Source organism: Panthera leo, chromosome D1, assembly GCF_018350215.1.
Source record: "Panthera leo isolate Ple1 chromosome D1, P.leo_Ple1_pat1.1, whole genome shotgun sequence".
Lineage (NCBI taxonomy): Eukaryota > Metazoa > Chordata > Mammalia > Carnivora > Felidae > Panthera > Panthera leo.
In genome coordinates this window covers 23,214,026-23,231,173 of record NC_056688.1, presented here as the reverse complement: position 1 = coordinate 23,231,173, position 17,148 = coordinate 23,214,026, and the positions used below count along the sequence as shown (strand labels likewise).

Here is a 17,148-nt window from a genome sequence, read left to right as displayed (position 1 = left end):
AGAAAGAAAAGAGAATAAAATGAAGTCTCACAAAACTGATGTGTACATCTAAAGCTGCAGATAAATATTTAAGTCCAGTTTAACCCGTCAGAAGACACGACATCACAGATACTAGGAATCTTGTGATAGACTCGATAGGAAAATACAGACTCCTTAACAGGTAGGAGAGATAGATAAGTCATTCTCTAAGGTCTTAACCAAACCCCAGGAAAACATTTTCTGCCAAGAAAACTGACAAACAGACCAGGAAATAGTATACCTCTTATTTCACTGTGTGCTGTGGACGAGCCATTGAGCTGACCTTCTCTCACCATCCCTGCTAAACAGAATGCACATCAGAATCAGCATCAAACTGGGAAGCCAAAACTTTAAAATTTTTTTTTTTTTATTTTACAGAGCATGTGAATGGGAGACGGGGCAAACGGAGGGAGAGAATCCCAAGCAGGCTCCATGCTGTGTGGAGCCCAACGTGGGGCTCAATTCCATGACCCTGGGATCATGACCCGAGCCTAAATCAAGAGATGCTCAAGCAACTGAGCCACCCAGAACCCCAACTCTTAATAGTAGAAAGAAAACCAAGCAACTAATGGGGAATAAAACCATATGGTCTAACAAGAATAGCATTATTTAGTAATGACCGTATCACAGAGGAAGATAAAGGAGGTGGAGAGAATGAACTGGATTAGTCTTCAGACTATATCAAATAATGGAAGCAGTAAGTCTGCACTAACGCTGTCTGTAAAGAAAACATTAAATGGGCAAAGTGTGCATGTTGTCCCTAACTCCTCAAAAAGGCCAAGTTTAGGTAAAAATCCAGGGATGGAGATGGGGAGCAGCATGCAAGTGAGCAAACTCAACCAAGTAGAAGAGTGAAAAGGATCAGACGCTCTGACAACACAAAATGGGTTAAATCTGAGCTGTCCAGTAAGGTGCTGTTGGCCACACGTGGCTATACACTTTTATGTTAGAAATTCTGTTCCTTAGTCACACTAACCACATTTCAAATGCTCAACAGCCACATGTGGCATGTGGTTACAATACTGGACAGGGAAGATAACAGAATATTTCTATCACTGCAGAAAATTCTATTGGACAGCCCTGAGATAGATAATAGCGCAGGAAAAAAGTTTGAACACATGGAAGAAAACCCTAGTCAGAATTATGACCATTTAGAGTATAAATAAATAAAAGCACTCATACATACAAATTAGTATTGATATTCCCCCATCTTAAAAAGAACTTTAGAGGGATGCCTGGGTGCTCAGTTGAGCGTCCAACTCCTGATATCAGCTCAGGTCATGATCCCAGGGTTGTGGGTTTGAGCCCTGTGTCGGGCTCCATGCTGAGCGTGGAGCCTGCTTAAGAGTCTCTCCCCCCCGCCCCAAACCCCTCTCCCCTACTTATGTTAAAAAAAAAAAAAAAAATTTAGCAACAGTTATCGACCACTAAAATTCTCATTCCCTTTGACTAGTAATTATACTGAGAACCCATCCTAAGGAAATTACTGGCAAAAGGAAAACTTGCAAGGATGAACATATAATTCACCACTACAGTACTTACAATAGAAAAAAAAACTAGAAAAAAGTAGAAGATGGCTAACACAGGGGAAAAATTAGGTAAACTAACATCCACACGGGAGTATAACAGAGTCATTAAAAATAGTGGTTATGAAAACTAGCCATGTGGGAAAATGTATGAGATGTACCACTGAAAAAAAAGTGTACCAAGACTATGCTTCGTTTACAGCTATGAAAAAATCCACAGGGAAAATTGTTAATTGGAAATATACCAAAATAACTGCTTGTATTACAATAATGAATTATAAAAGAATTATTTTTTCCTTCCCCATTACTTGATTTTTCTGAAATAAATGTACTAGGTCCTACAGAATCATTTGAATTCAAGTAACTTTCACTATGCAAAATCAAGTACACAGCACAATGCCAAGAACATAGCAAATTTCAGTGTTAACAGCAAAAGACCTCTTATTAGGATGTATCTATAAAAATGCAAATCATAACCAAGCATGGAAGATAAGCTTGACTGGTCTCAAAATGAAATAATGTTTTTAACCTAAAACTACTCTGCTCGATTTCAAATCACAAACTCAAGCTGACCACTCGAATAAAGTCCCCTGGGTCATACTGAGAATCCTTCATTTTTGAAAGTTCAGAATGCCCAACTGAGTGATAACTTTGGGGAAAGCCCCTTTGGGAGGAAGCCCATGTAGCTAACAGGATTTGTGCCACTCTACAACACTTCTAATGATGTTTGTCAAGAAAAGATTTTGTTTAACAGGAACAGCTGAACAGGGGGATTTTGTTATTGCTTTTAATTTTAGCATCATCCCTGGGTAGAAGGTCTCAAAATGCAGATCAAGAGAAATATGCAGAGCTTGGGTAGGTACCTCTTGTTTGATGACAATACAATATGCTTAGTGGAAAAGCCTACTGAAAAGTCCTAAGTGTGGGCCAACAACAGAAGAATCTGAAGCATGGCAGGACAGCAGAAAATGCATCCCTAAAGAAAGAATAGCAAATTGTTTTCACAAGAGACAAACCCAAAGGTTTGTCTTTTGAAAGGATTTTCTAAAAACCATAAAAAATCCTACAAAAGAACACAGGCAGTAACCTCTTTGACATTGGTCATAGCAATTTTTTTCTACATATGTCTCCTGAGGCAAGGGAAACAAAAGCAAAAAATAAAATATTGGGACTACATCAAAATAAAAAGCTTCTGCACAGCCAAAGGAACAATCCGCAAAACTAAAAGGCAACCTACTAAATGCAGAAGATATCTGCAAATAACCTATCTGATAAAGGGTTAGTATCCAAAATATATAAAGAACTTATAAAACTCAACACACCCCAACACCCCTCCCCCCGCCAATAATCCAATTAAAAAACCGGCAGAAGGGGTGCCTGGGTGGCTCAGTCAGGTGAGCATCCGACTTCAGCTCAGGTCATGATCTCACAGTCCGCGAGTTCGAGCCCTGCATCGGGCTCTGTGCTGACAGCTCAGAGCCTGGAACTTGCTTCCAATTCTGTGTCTCCCTCTCTCTCTGCCCCTCCGCCATTCACACTCTGTCTTTCTCTCTCTCAAAAACTAAATAAACAAACAAAAAAATTAAAACAAAAAACAGGCAGAAGACATGAACAGACATTTCTCCAAAGAAGACCTATAGATGGCCAACAGATACATGAAAAGATGTTCACCATCACTTACCATCAGGGAAGAACAAATCAAAACTACAGTGAGATATCACCTCACACCGGTCATATTGGCTAAAATCAACAACATAAGAAACAACTGGTGTTGGCGAGAATGTAGAGAAAAAGAACCCTTGTGCACTGTGGTAGGAATGCAAACTGGTACACACACTGTGGAAAACAGTATAGAGGGTCCTCAAAAAGTTAAAAATAGAACTACCCTATGACCCAGCAATCACACTATTGGATATTTACCCAAAGAATATAAAAACACTAATTCCAAGGGATACATGCACCCCTGTTTGTAGCAGGAGTATTTACAATAGCCAGGAAATGGAAACAGCCCAAGTGTCTATCACTTGATGAATGGATAAAGACGTGAGGGTGTGTGTGTGCGTGTGTGTGTGTGTGCGTGTGTGTGTGTGTGTGTGTGTGTGTGTGTGTGTGTGTGGTGTGTGGTGTGTGTGTACTGGAATAGTACTCAGCCATAAAAAAGAATGAAATCTTGCCATTAGCAATGACATGCATGAAGCTGGAGAGTATAATGCTAAGCAAAAGAAGTCAGAGAAAGGACAAATACCATAGGATCTCACCTGTGTAACTTAAGAAACAAAAAATGAACAAAGGAGGAAAAAAAGAGAGAGACAAATCACAAAACAGATTCTTAACTACAGAGAGCCAACTTAGAGTTACCAGAGGAAAGGTGGGTGAGGGAATGGGTAAACAGATGATAGGGATTAAGGAATGCATGTGTGGCGGTGAGCACCAGGTGACGTATGAAAGTGATGAATTGCTATATTGTACATGTGAAACTAATATAACTGGAATTAAAATAAAAACATTAAAAAAAAGGTTTTCTGGGGGCACCTGGGTGACTCAGTCTGTTAAGCATCCGACTCTTGGTTTCAGCTCAGGTCATGATCTCACAGTTTGTGGGTTCAAGCCCCACATTGGGCTCTGTGCTGACAGTGTGGAGCCTGCTTGGGATTCTTCCCCCCCACCATCTCTCTGACCTATCCCCGTTCTCTCTCTCTCTCTCTCAAAATAAGTAAACGTGAAAAAAAAAAAAGAGGGGAGACAGTTCTAAAGTCTTTGGGAAAAAGGGTTGATATCGTTTTTGGTGTTCAGTTATGGTGATGCCTTTTACAAATCTGGTTCCATCAAAGCATAGCCATTGATATCTAAGAGCTTGTGGAATTTCTCATTATAGGAGAATTCCACTTGAAACAATGTGATTCAGAAAAGAAATCAGGGAATATCAGATTTAGGAAAATTTCTCTCTATATTAAATTACCTGTACTTCCTTAGGTCCCCTAAGATGCATTCAGATTGACAATGAAAATATATATTAACATACACTTTTCAGAATATATACTACATCAACAGCAAAGTGGGTTGTGTGTGGGATTTTTATTTTAGAGAGAGAGAGTGTACATGAGTGGGGAAGAGGGGCAGAAGGAGAGAATCTTCAGCAGGCTCCGGGCTCAGCAAGGAGCCCAAAGCAGAGCTTGATCCCATAACCCCGAGATCATGACCTGAGCTGAAATCAAGAGTCAGACACTTGACTGAGACTGAGCCACCCAGGTGCCCCACAACAGCAAAGTTTTAAAAAGCATTCTCAGGGCGCCTGGGTGGCTCAGTCGGTTAAGCGACTGACTTCAGCTCAGGTCACGATCTCGCGGTCCGTGAGTTCGAGCCCCGCGTCGGGCTCTGGGTTGATGGCTCAGAGCTTGGAGCCTGCTTCCGATTCTGTGTCTCCCTCTCTCTCTGGCCCTCCCCCGTTCATGCTCTGTCTCTGTCTCAAAAATAAATAAACGTTAAAAAAAAAAAATTTAAAAAGCATTCTCCAATTTAGCTGATACCAAAAAATTCTGCATTTTGTAGGGTACTGGGAGCTTGTCTGGAGCCATTAATAAACCAAACCTTTTATCCCCATTTAGCTTTGTCAGAACCTGGAGGCAAGGGTTCCTGGAATCTCTGTCCCTCTCTCTCTGCCCCTCTCCCGCACCTATGGGCATGCGTGCTCACTCGCTCTCTCTCTCTCTAAAAATAAATAAACTTTAAAAAAAAAAAAAAAAGCTGGAGGTAAAATAACGAGTGGTACCACTAACCTCTATGTTTAATACCACCATAACAGTTTCCAAATAATATTTTAGGTGTTTTTTCTATTTGTAAAGATAATACATATCTTTATCACTGTTGGAAATGCTAACAGAAAAATACTAAAAAAGAAACACCTTATATCCTACCCCAAAAAGAAACCACAGTTAATTTAATAAACATCATTCCAGATATTTCTCAATACAGACACAAACAAAAATAGAATACATCTACAATTCTGTATGAATAGGACGGACCATGGCATTCTACAACCTGCTGTTCTTTATGCACAGTGTTAGGTGTCTGATGTCTTTTTGGGCAACAAAATTTTCCCTCTTATGGCTTGTGTTTCATCAAAAAATGCTGATGTATTTGCAAATTCCATATTAACTGGAATATTTTAGGTTGCTTCCTTTTTTTTTTTTGGCCATTATATTCAAAACTGATTACATTCCCGCACCTGTTATCTCTATGCAGTTATGTAGTATAACTGTGCAATTGTCTAATTATCTCCTTAGGAGAAATATGTAAGATAAATTGCATCAAGTGGGATTTCTAGGTCAAAAGTTTTTAAATTTTGAGCAATATTCCAAAACTTCCCCTTCAGAAAAGCTGTACTAATTTTACCTTCCCACCAACATGATGTGACTACATTTCTTTCCTCATAGCTGTAGCCAAAACTGAGTTATCTATCATTCTTTTTGATTTCGAAATCTAAATTTTATTATTTTACTTTTTTATTAAAAAACTTTTTTTTAATGTTTACTTGTGAGAGAGACAGAGGCAGAGCACGAATGGGGGAGGGGCAGAGAGAGAAGGACAGACAGAATCCCAAACAGGCTCCAGGCTTACAGCCCAGATGCGGGGCTCGAACCCATAAACCATGAGATCATGTCACCTGAGGAAAGCAGACGCTTAATGGACTGAGCCACCCAGGTGCCCCTATTTTTTTTTTAAGTTTATTTGAGAGAGACAGAGACAGCATGAGTTGGGGGAGGGACAGAGGGAAGGTAAGAATCCTACGCAGGCTTTGCACTGCCAGCACAGCACAGGGCCAGAATGTGGGGCCTGAACTCATGAGACCATGAGGTCATGACCTGAGCCAAAACCAAGAGTCGGATGCTTAACTGACTGAGCCATCTAGGCGCCCTGCAATCTAAATTTTAATTGCATTTCACTGACAATTAGGCTGATTTTTTTATTCTTCCCACTTCTATATTAAACTGCTTGACTATGTCTTGGTCCACTTTCCTAATATCCAAATGGCAGCTTAGTCTAACGCAAAGACTAACCATGATCTCCCTTCATAATATGGTTGGGATTATAGTCCTTGTGTTGGTAATGATTTTACTCACCACAAATACATAAAAGGAGCTGTTATTCTCAGTGTCAAAATACATCTTACCTGATCTACCCCTCGTGGAGATCTCACATGTCAGTCGCCTGAAATATTCTGGGAGATCAGCATATTCATTTCCATAGGAGATGACCTTAATTCCTTTGTCCAGCATGTTTTCTCGAAGCTTCTTGAACTCATCCACATCTCCTCTCCGAACCAGCATGAAATGTTCTAAGTCAGATTTATGCTTCACAGCCTCCAGAAAAAGGGCTTGGAAAGTGGTATCATCCACAGTCCAGCCACAGCCCAGGAAAAGAAATGACTTGTTCTCATACAGTTTCTGAATCTCTCTCTTGCAGGAAAAGAAACGACATATGAAATGACACTGTGAAGACACACGCAAGGCATGTCAAAAACAAAAAAGTCAGCAGGCTCACAACTACTACATTTAGCAGCCTGTGATGATCACTCAATGAAAATTTAAGAAGGTATATTCATTCCACAAAGGAGTCTGATCCTGTATATTCCTGTAAGTTGATGACTAGTCCAAAATTTTATCTTTACCTAGCATTCTACTAGTCTCTATTCAGGCTTTCACTGGGTTGGCACTGGTCAAATGGCTATATAGTTTATTTGTCAGACCTATGTGCCCAAAGGCCATAAAGCAATGAGAAGTTTTCAATATATCTTACTCTTTCCATTTTCTGGATATTTTCTTTTTTTGCTTTACAAACTGAACCATGGATCACCAGAGAAGATCACTCCATCACCAGATTTGCTCAAAAAAAGCTAAGACACTTAGAACATCAATATGTGTGTATATGTACATATATGTATATATACGTACATATAAAAACATCAGAAATGATTCTGCTTATGGATCACTCAATGTCAATGATGGATGCAATTAAAACCAACGTCAGGGAAAGTACAGGTGGAAAAGAGTCCCTTATGCTTTTCCTGGTCTTTCTTTTGCTGCATCATGCAAAGATACTATCATCCAGCCCTGAAAACAGCCAGTATATACCAGTCTCAGAGTTGGAGAGTTGGGGGCCAGTGAATTTTCCCCACATATCCCTGGCCAGAGAGTGTTTCTGGTGTTCACACATACATATAAACAAGTCTAAAATTTGTGTCCCCAAAAAGCAACAAGCTTTTCCACAAAGCTTTTTTATCACGCTACCTAATTTTTTTCAATTTTTGCACTGAGCGGTGTGAATAAGTGTGTTAATTCAATATAAGCCCATCCCTGTTCACACACCGTCTCCTAGAATGTATGTTCTAGGAGTGATTGGTCAGCAAAAAGGTACATAAATTGTTTTTGGCAGAGAGAGGGTTATTAATACTATAACAAACTAAAGGATGAAGAAGGGTAATAATGTATTCTTTGTATGCAAGGATGATGCCAATGACAGAGTGCCATCTGCTGGCTGTCAATCAGGAATAAAGTAAAACCCCATGGCTTGATACCTGAAGAGACGTTCCAAAATTCCGAAGATGGCCTGCACAACCACAAGCTAAGAAGCACAGAAAGAATGTCTGAACTTCCAGTTTTAACTCATAGGGAAAATGTCATCCCATGAAGACCAACAGTATATTTAGAGGTTTCCCAGGAAGGCCTTCTTGAGACCAGCAAGATCAGCACTACTCACCATAACTTCAGTGTTCCTGAGCACATTCTGATACCCTGCTGGGTGCAGGACAATGCCACTAGGATTGGTGTAGACTCCATGGATGTGTAAGACGCTCAGCTTCCGCTTCTCCTGAGCCCACTCTAGAACCTATATAACACAAATATAGCTCAACCAGGTCGGCAGGGCTGAGCACCTGCTTAAAGGTCCCCATGGGTAAGAGACTGTTTTGATGGATTAGGCTGCTGACATAACTCTTTATATCACAGGGCAAGAACGCAAAACCCAATGTGGCCTCAGTTTCCATTTGGGGTGTGGCTGTTAGGACTGATAGAAGCACGTCTGGCGATTTCTCTTTGAAAGTAGCCATCAAAAATTAGGTATTACTTGTCATCAGTTGCAGAAATGATAGGGCTCTTACCACTGGTGATATACATGACAGCTATGGATGACTGTTTCAGTAATGATCCCTAAGATATCAAGCCTCCTTGTATCCAGGCCCTGTGTAGTCCCTTTTCGCACTTACTCCAGGCTTGGCCACTGGCCTGCTTCAGCCAACGTGGCGTTAGCAAACACAATGCATGCAGCAACTTCAAAAATGTTGGCGTGAGTCTCCTTTCTCTTCTGCTGCTTTTGGAACCCAAGCTACCATGTGAAGCAGCCTTGGCTAGCCCGCTAGAGATGTGTGGCCCAGCCACTGCCTGTACCACCAGACATGGAAATAAGGGCCACCTGACACCACCCAGCCTTAGTCTAGCCCCCGGATGACTGCAACCATGTGGGTAACCGGTAAAACCCGCAGGACTGCCAAACTGAGCCTCTAAGCCCAGCTCAGATCACTCATTCACATTATCATGGGCAAATAAAATGTTTGAAGCTCCAGCGTTTAGGGTGGTTTCTTGTGCAGCTGATGAGCAACACAAGAATCACTTCCGTCTCGCCTGAGTTACCTAAAAGGTTACCAATGAAGAACAGTCACTTAGGGACAATGATAACAATAGCCACCTGGATGCCATGGTTCCATTTACTCAAGACCCTGAGAAAGCATAATTTTATTCTCTTAACATTCTAGAGAAATTAGGTATGGGTTAGGAAAAATAGTAAATAGGCGGAGAGATACTGAATCTGAATATCACTAGGCCCCATTCTGACTACCAGTCAATGGCTTTAACCACTAGACTTCAATATGGCCCTCGTGTGAACTAAAAATACAAAGCAAATCTTGAGGTTCCAAGATGAAAATGACAAAGAAAATAGCAAGTCTGATACTAGCCTTAACATTTGATTTCCTTTCAAAACCTGACTTCAAGGTCAGCAAAATCACAAGAAATCTCAAGAATGGTATTGTAGCTACTTCTCTGGCAGAGACAGTGTACTGGGACAATGAATGCCAGTGGGTGAAACACTTTTCTATCCAAACTCTAGTTATTTGGGCTCTAGGTTGGACACAGAGACAGGTTCCTTGGAAAACAAAGTGTAGAAGGAAAATTACAAAAATACAAAGCAGGGCACATGAAACCTGGTGGCATTTTACAACCTGGTTTTTTCTTTTTTTTTTTTCTTCTTCTTCTTCTTCTTTGATCATGTCTCTGACATCTTTTTATGGCGATAAAAATATTTTCCCTTTCATGGCTTCACCGTATTTCATCAATTAGGTAAATGTTGGTGATCTACAGAATCTCCTATTGGTGCTAGAGTTCAAATTACAAACTCAAGTGACCAGTCTAAGAAAAAAGCCTCATCTTATTAGTTGACCTAGATCAACATAATATCATGGTAAATGGCTTGGGTACAGTATGAACTATATTAATAATAATAAAAAAAAAAGGCTCTCAAGGTTTCCACTGAACATTAACTTTAACCCAGCTATCACTTTGCTTGAAAGTTGCTCTCCAGACATCATAAAGTAGTTTTCATACATTTCCAATAATGTCATGAAGAATATATCCTAAGATATCTAAATCAGTATTACACTCACCTGATGTTTGCAAATGTTAAAGAGATCTTACAGTTCTAATGACTTTTTGTAACCTTGCTTTGAAATTTGGTGAAACTGTCAAAACTCACAGAACTGAACACTTTTAAGGTCTGTGCATTTTACTTCATGTTGATTTTATCTCAAAAACCAAAAAAATAAAAATCCAACCAAAGACAAGAATCTTCCTTTCTACCTTGACATAAATACCAGTAAATGTATAATATACCAACTAGAAAATAGTTTTTCTGAAGACACAACCCATCATTAGCCCAAAGAAGAGACTAATCCTTTACTTTTTACCTTTTTCTCATCAGTAAGGTCAAGGGATTCGAGTTGTTTTCCCTGATCAGCTGCATACAGTTCCAGGAGATTATCAAAATTTGTAGTTAATACGAGGGCTCCATTTTCCATCAGGTGGAGAACTGACTGAAGGAGTTGTTTTCCAGAATCTTCCATCTTTGACTCCAAGTCATCAAATACTTCATATAAACAGTCTTTGAAAAATGTGGACCGAACATTACTAGTTCTCTGGGGAGGGATTTGAAAGAGAAAAATTAATTCTAGGTGTTTTGGTAGGTCATTTGTTTTAATAACAATAATACAGCAAATCTTTGAAGAGAACACTCTGTACTTAAAATAAGGATAAAATACTGTCTACCTCAAAGAGTTATAAGAAAAATAGGATGATACATGCCAAATGCTTAGCACAATGCCTAGCACATAATAAGTGATTGGTACTATTACATCATATGCAAAAAAAAGAAGTTCTCTAAATAAGCATTTTCATAGATTAAAAGACAGCTCTAAAATGTGGTTTAGTGTCTCTTTTTCTAATCCTGGATGCTTTTTACAGATGCTTATAGATTTAAGAAAAACTGCTTACTTTTCTCTCTGCCTGTTTTTTTCCCCTAGCATAATTTAGGAATTCATTTACAGATATGCTAGGAAAAATACTTAGGGTATAACAAAGGTTATCAAAATTATGCATTTTGCAACTATTAAAAATACCAAACACTAATGAGTTAAAAAAAACAGACATCCTACTTCTTTACATATGGTTTATCTGAATAAGTGCTTTCCCAGGTTCATTTTAAACGTATGTAAATGTCAAGAACTAATGAGGAACTATAATACAAACCTCAGGTAGGAAGTGGCTTTATTTTTTGTAATTTTTATTATTTTTTCATTGAAAAAACTTTTTTTTAACGTTTATTATTTTTGAGAGAGAGAAAGAGAGAGAGAGAGAGAGGGAGAGAGAGAGAGAGAGAGAGACAAAAAACACGAGTGGGGGAGGGACAGAGAAAAAGGGAGACGGAATCCAAAGCAGGCTCCAGGCTCTGAGCTATCAGCACAGAGCCCGATGTTGGGCTAGAACCCACAAACTGTGAGATCATGACCTGAGCCGAAGTCAGACGCTTAACCGACTGAGCCACCTAGGCGCCCCAGGAAGGTGGCTTTATAACTTGAAAGACAAAGTGGCCCTGGGGCACAGGAATTTCAAATGGGAAGGTAACTATGTAATGTGCTACAACAAATGCCTGATCCCTATCTTGTTCCTGCAATACTATTTCAGTAGATAATATCAGAGCAAGAATTAGTTCATACAGGCGCCAATATTTCCCATTCAAACTCCAAGCAATTGCCATTAGCAGCTAGACAGGTAGATAATGAGCTCCTTCTGCTTTTCCTCAAAGTAGTCCCCCTACCTTCCTGGTTTCCTTTGTGTATCTTTCTAATAGCACAATGCTCAGAGAAAAATCTGTTTCCATGGAACCACATAAGCAGATTCATAAAATACACTTCCACGTGCCAAATTCTTTTCCTAATTTTTCCAGGTATTTTTAAAAACTATCCATTCTTTAAAAATTATACCTACCAAAAAATGGTAAATATTTAAACTGTAGAAAAACTGGAGCACAGGGGTGAAACAGTACTTCTGTATTTGATGGTGAGACATCTTGAAGTTCATCTTGTCTATCAATCACTATTCCATGCTGTATCTACCACTAGACAGGCTTCTCATTCATCAGCGTGCTCAAAGATCCTCTTCTAGGGCTAACTAGATGCTATAGACCATATTTATGTGGCTAAGAATGTGGGTCATGTTTTTCAACTTGCCCATTTTCATTACATAATGGCATTAATAATTACATCACATACTAGCAACCCACAGACAACCAATTGGGGACTCTAACACTTTATCAGAATGAACGATCTGATCAGAAACTGTGAAGAACCTATAATCACACTTACCAAAAATATGATGCCCCTGTAATATCTACCAAAATTACAACCCAATTACCCTACAGTCTTGCAGTTACTATTTCGGGGAATATATCCCACAGATATACTTCAAACAAATGAAATGACATATACAAGATTATCACTGCTCTGTTATCTGTAGTAGTAAAAAACTGGAAACAAGCGAAGTATCCACATGTAGGAGACGGATATGGCCAAGAACCCATATAAAGGAAGCCGGTATGGAAAGATCTCCAGGATATACTGTTAAGTAAAACAAACAAGGTGCAGAACAGTACCTTTAGAACGTATCTGGGGTGCCCGAGTGGCTTAGTTGGTTAAGCACCCGACTTCGGCTCAGGTCATGATCTCATGGTTCGTGAGTATGAGCCCCCACATGAGGCTCTGTGCTGACAACGCAGAGCCTGCTTAGGATTCTCTTTCTCTCTCTCTGGCCCCCCTGTGCGCGCGCGCTCTCTCTCTCAAAATAAATAAATAATCTTAAAACAAATCTATTAAAAAAATTAAAAAAGAATGTACCTGTTAACATGGGGGATGGAGGAGGTAGTGAGGTAAGAATATTTGCTTGTATTACAAAGAGGAACACTGGAAGGATGCTCAAAAAGCTAGTAAGAGTGGTGACCTATGGGGGAGGGGTGAATGTGGGAAGAGGAGATAGACAAAGACATGGTGGGAGTGAAATGTCACAACATAATGTAAACCTTTTTACATCATTTTGATTACTGCAATGTGCATAATACCTACTCAAAAAAGCAAAATTAAGTTTCAAATGAAATAAAAACTATAGTGATTTTAAAAACTTCCTTATTGTGCTTTGTATCTTCATTTTGTACTCTGATTCATACAAAGTCATATGATAGTATATTCTAGAGCCAGTTAATCATTACGCACACAGATAAAAACACCTGAGTATACAATCAGGTAGGTAATCATGGGTATGGAATAGTTCCTTGCTTCTAAGGAAAGAAATACAAAAGGTCAAAGCCTGAGAATAAATGTTATAGGTCATTTATTTCAGCTATCTCTTAGTTCTATTCCTTTAAATTATCACATCTTGCATATCAACACTGAGAGGAACGAGAGAGACTTCTGCAGCTGTACTGATTTCCTCAGACTTTAAAACGAACACTTCTCTCCCTGAAAGCATGTGACCCTAGAACTAAGTTTCCCACCAGCAGTCTAAGCAAAGACAAAGGAATGAAAACAAACAAGGAGGTTCCATGGTCCAAAGGAAATGCCAAACTCCCACACAATTTTAAGGACATGTTCTCATTCATTTAAAACAGTGAATTGAATCCAGTGCTACTTCATTTCCTTTTACCCTGTAACTCACATCTTTCTGATACCAGATACAGTAAGAAACAAGATCCTGACTCTTTCCAATGAAGGTTATGACCATTTATAGTACATTTACTATGTGCCAAACACTTCATATACATTATCTCACTTGTTCTTCACATGAGTTAAGCAGTATTAGCCCAGTTTTTACAGGTGCAAAAATAGATTCTGAGAAGTTCAGTGATTTTCCCAGGGTCCTAGTTCATTTAAATGCCAAGTCTGATTCTGAAACCCAAGTTCTCTGCATTGAATGCACAATGTCACCGCCTTACAAAAAACTGGCCCAGTAGACAGGTCTATTAACCCTGCCATGTTACTACTGTTAGATTCTTTTTTTAAAAAAAAAAAAGAAAGAAAGAAAAAAAAAAAAGGACATTTTCAAAACATGTAACAGTAAAAAGAACATAATACCCCCTGTAGACCCACCATCCAGTTTCAACAATTACCACACATGGCCCATCTTATTTCATCTAAGCCCTCTACCACACCCTGCCACCTTCTCCCCTTCGTGGAATTTCTTCTGAAGCGATTCCCAAACATCATTTCATGCAGATACTTCAACAGTTCCCTAAAAGATAAGGACTCCCCTTTACATATAAAACAAAACTGCAATACCACCTATCACACCTAAAAAAAAAAGCAGTAATATGAATTCCTTAATATCAAATACCTAGTGTTCAAGTTTCCAAGTTTGTGTGTGTGTCTTTTTAAAATTTGGCTTTAAGTTTATTTATTTATTTTGAGAGAGAAAGCATGCATGAGTGAGGGAGGGGCAGAGAGAGGGGAACAGAGGATTCTAAAGCAGACTCTGTGCTGACAGCAGAGAGCCCAATGCGGGGATTGAACTCAGGAACCGTGAGATCATGATCTGAGTCGAAGTCGGACACTTAACCGACTGAGCTTCCCAGGCGCCCCAGTGTATCTTTTTCTTAAAGCCTCTGGGTTGCCTGTTATTTTTTTCTTACATATTCTCTATTAAAGTGGTTTTCAAAATGTGGCCCATGGACCCCATGTATCTCTAATATCCTTTAATGAGTCTGAAAAGTAAAATTATTTTCATAATAATATTAAGGTGATTTTTGTCTTTTAAACTGTGCTGATATTTGCACTGATGGTACAAAAGCAATGGTGGGTAAAACTGTTGGTGCCTTAGTGTGAATCCAGACAGTGGAACCAAGCTGTGCCAGTGATCACTGTATTCTTCACTACCAAAGACCTACAGTAAGAAAAAAAACTCAGTTTCCCTTAAGAATGCCCTTAACGAAACAGTAAAAATTACTAACTGTATTAAACCTTGCTCCTTGAGCACATGTCTGCTTAAAAGTCTGTGTGAAGAAACAGGAGCTCTGCACAGAGCACAGGTGCTGCAGACTGAAGTATGATGGCTGTCTCCAGGCAAAACACTTGTGTGGTCAAGCTGTAAACTCAACTGGCCACCTGTTCTCATCAAACGTTATTTTTACTTGAATGAATGACAGACACACTACAGTTATTCAGATTTGGGTTTTCTCAGGCAATGTTGCAAAAATAAAGTGAGCCTGCCGTTTCGAGGAAAACAACGGAGCATTGCTGTCATGGCTGCCAATGACAAAAGTTGAGCTTTCAAGCAAAAACCAGAATTTTAGAAAACCTTATTCTGCCACCATGAGCTTGACTGCTTCCAGATACCTCTGTGAGGGATGGGTGGTGTCATTAATGGATGCAATTTTGTTGCCGCTGTAGTGAAATGTGTCAGTATCTAGAAGATATATATAACTCTGCGAACCAATATTTTCCAAATGACAAATGCACGATATTGCAAAAGGGTGAAAGATGGGGGAAAGGTTCATCCTAAATGCAAGATGGCGGGGCACCTGGGTGGCTCAGTCGGTTGAGTGTCTGACTTCGGCTCAGGTCATGATCTCGCGGTCACAGGTTTTTTTTTTTTTTTTTTATTTTTTTATTTTTGGGACAGAGAGAGACAGAGCATGAACGGGGGAGGGGCAGAGAGAGAGGGAGACACAGAATCGGAAACAGGCTCCAGGCTCCGAGCCATCAGCCCAGAGCCCGACGCGGGGCTCGAACTCACGGACCGCGAGATTGTGACCTGGCTGAAGTCGGACGCTTAACCGACTGCGCCACCCAGGCGCCCCGCGGTCACGGGTTTGAGCCCTGCATCTGGACTCTTTGCTGTCAGCGCAGAGCCCACTTTGGATCTTCTGTCGACCTCTTTCTCTGCCCTTCCCCTGCTCACATTCGTTCTCTCTCTCCCAAAAATAAACAATTAAAAAAAAATAAATAAATGCAAGATGGATCGCGGATTTTAATGCAACAAAATAGGAGAAGTTCAGATTCCATATTCCTATTGATATGGATTTGACTTCAGTTCCCTATTGCTATTAATCTTAAGGAAGGAAGCCACTACTTACCTAGTTTTTAGTGTAGTATCAACAATAAATATCTATAATTATCTAAAGAGACTATTAAAATACTTTCTTTTTCAACTACATATCTGTGAGACCTGATTTTTTCCACATACTTACACCAAAACAACACACACTATAGAACACAGATATGAGACTCCAACTGTTTTTGATTAAGCCAGACCTTAAAGAGATTTGTAGAAGTGTGAAACAATACTATTCTTTTCACTAATTTATTTTTGTTTTGGAAAATATATTTTTCACAAACATGTTAGTTATGTTAACATGTAATAGGTTTATTGTCACTTTTTTTTAAACTTTGTTATTTTGAAAGAGAGCTTGAGCAAAGGAGAGGTACACAGAGTGGGAGAGAGAGAATCCCAATTAGGCTCCTTACTGTCAGCACAGAGCCCGACGTGGGGCTCAATCCCAGGACTGTGACATTATAACTTGAGCCAAAATCAAGAGTTAGATGCTTAACCAACTGAGCCACCCAGGCGCCCTGGTTTATTGCTATTTTTAAGTGAATTAGTATTTTAAACATTTCTCAATTTTTTTTTTTTACCGTTTATTTTTGAGAGACAGAGAGAGAGCATGAGTGAGTGTGGGGCAGACAGAGAGGGAGACACAGAATCCCAAACAGGCTCTAGGCCTTGAGCTGTCAGCACAGAGCCCGATGTGGGACCCGAACCCACGAACGGTGAGATCATGACCCGAGCTGAAGTCAGATGCTTAATCGACTGAGCCACCCAGGTGCCCCTAAACATTTCTCAATTTTTAATACAGTGAATATTGACAGATATACTTCACAAGAACAAAAGTTGTTTGAGATTCTCAAAAATTTTTAGGCGTATAAAGGAAGTCTTGAGACCAAAAGGTTTGATAATTG

General features: G+C 39.6%; 1 protein-coding gene across 2 annotated transcripts in view; it reads right to left on the bottom strand.

The window, feature by feature from the left end:
* The window catches only part of FAM118B (family with sequence similarity 118 member B), a 48,998-nt gene that overhangs the window by 538 nt on the left and 31,312 nt on the right, over window positions 1–17,148 (bottom strand). Inside the window, exons 4-7 of one of the 2 annotated variants that reach the window (XM_042904754.1) lie at window positions 10,558–10,785; window positions 8,301–8,429; window positions 6,715–7,000; window positions 260–319 (exon numbers count right to left, since the gene is read on the bottom strand). In XM_042904754.1, coding sequence (XP_042760688.1) covers window positions 260–319; window positions 6,715–7,000; window positions 8,301–8,429; window positions 10,558–10,785 — 703 coding nt within the window. The remainder of the gene's footprint in view (window positions 1–259; window positions 320–6,714; window positions 7,001–8,300; window positions 8,430–10,557; window positions 10,786–17,148) is intronic. The other variant, XM_042904755.1, reaches the window with a different exon arrangement.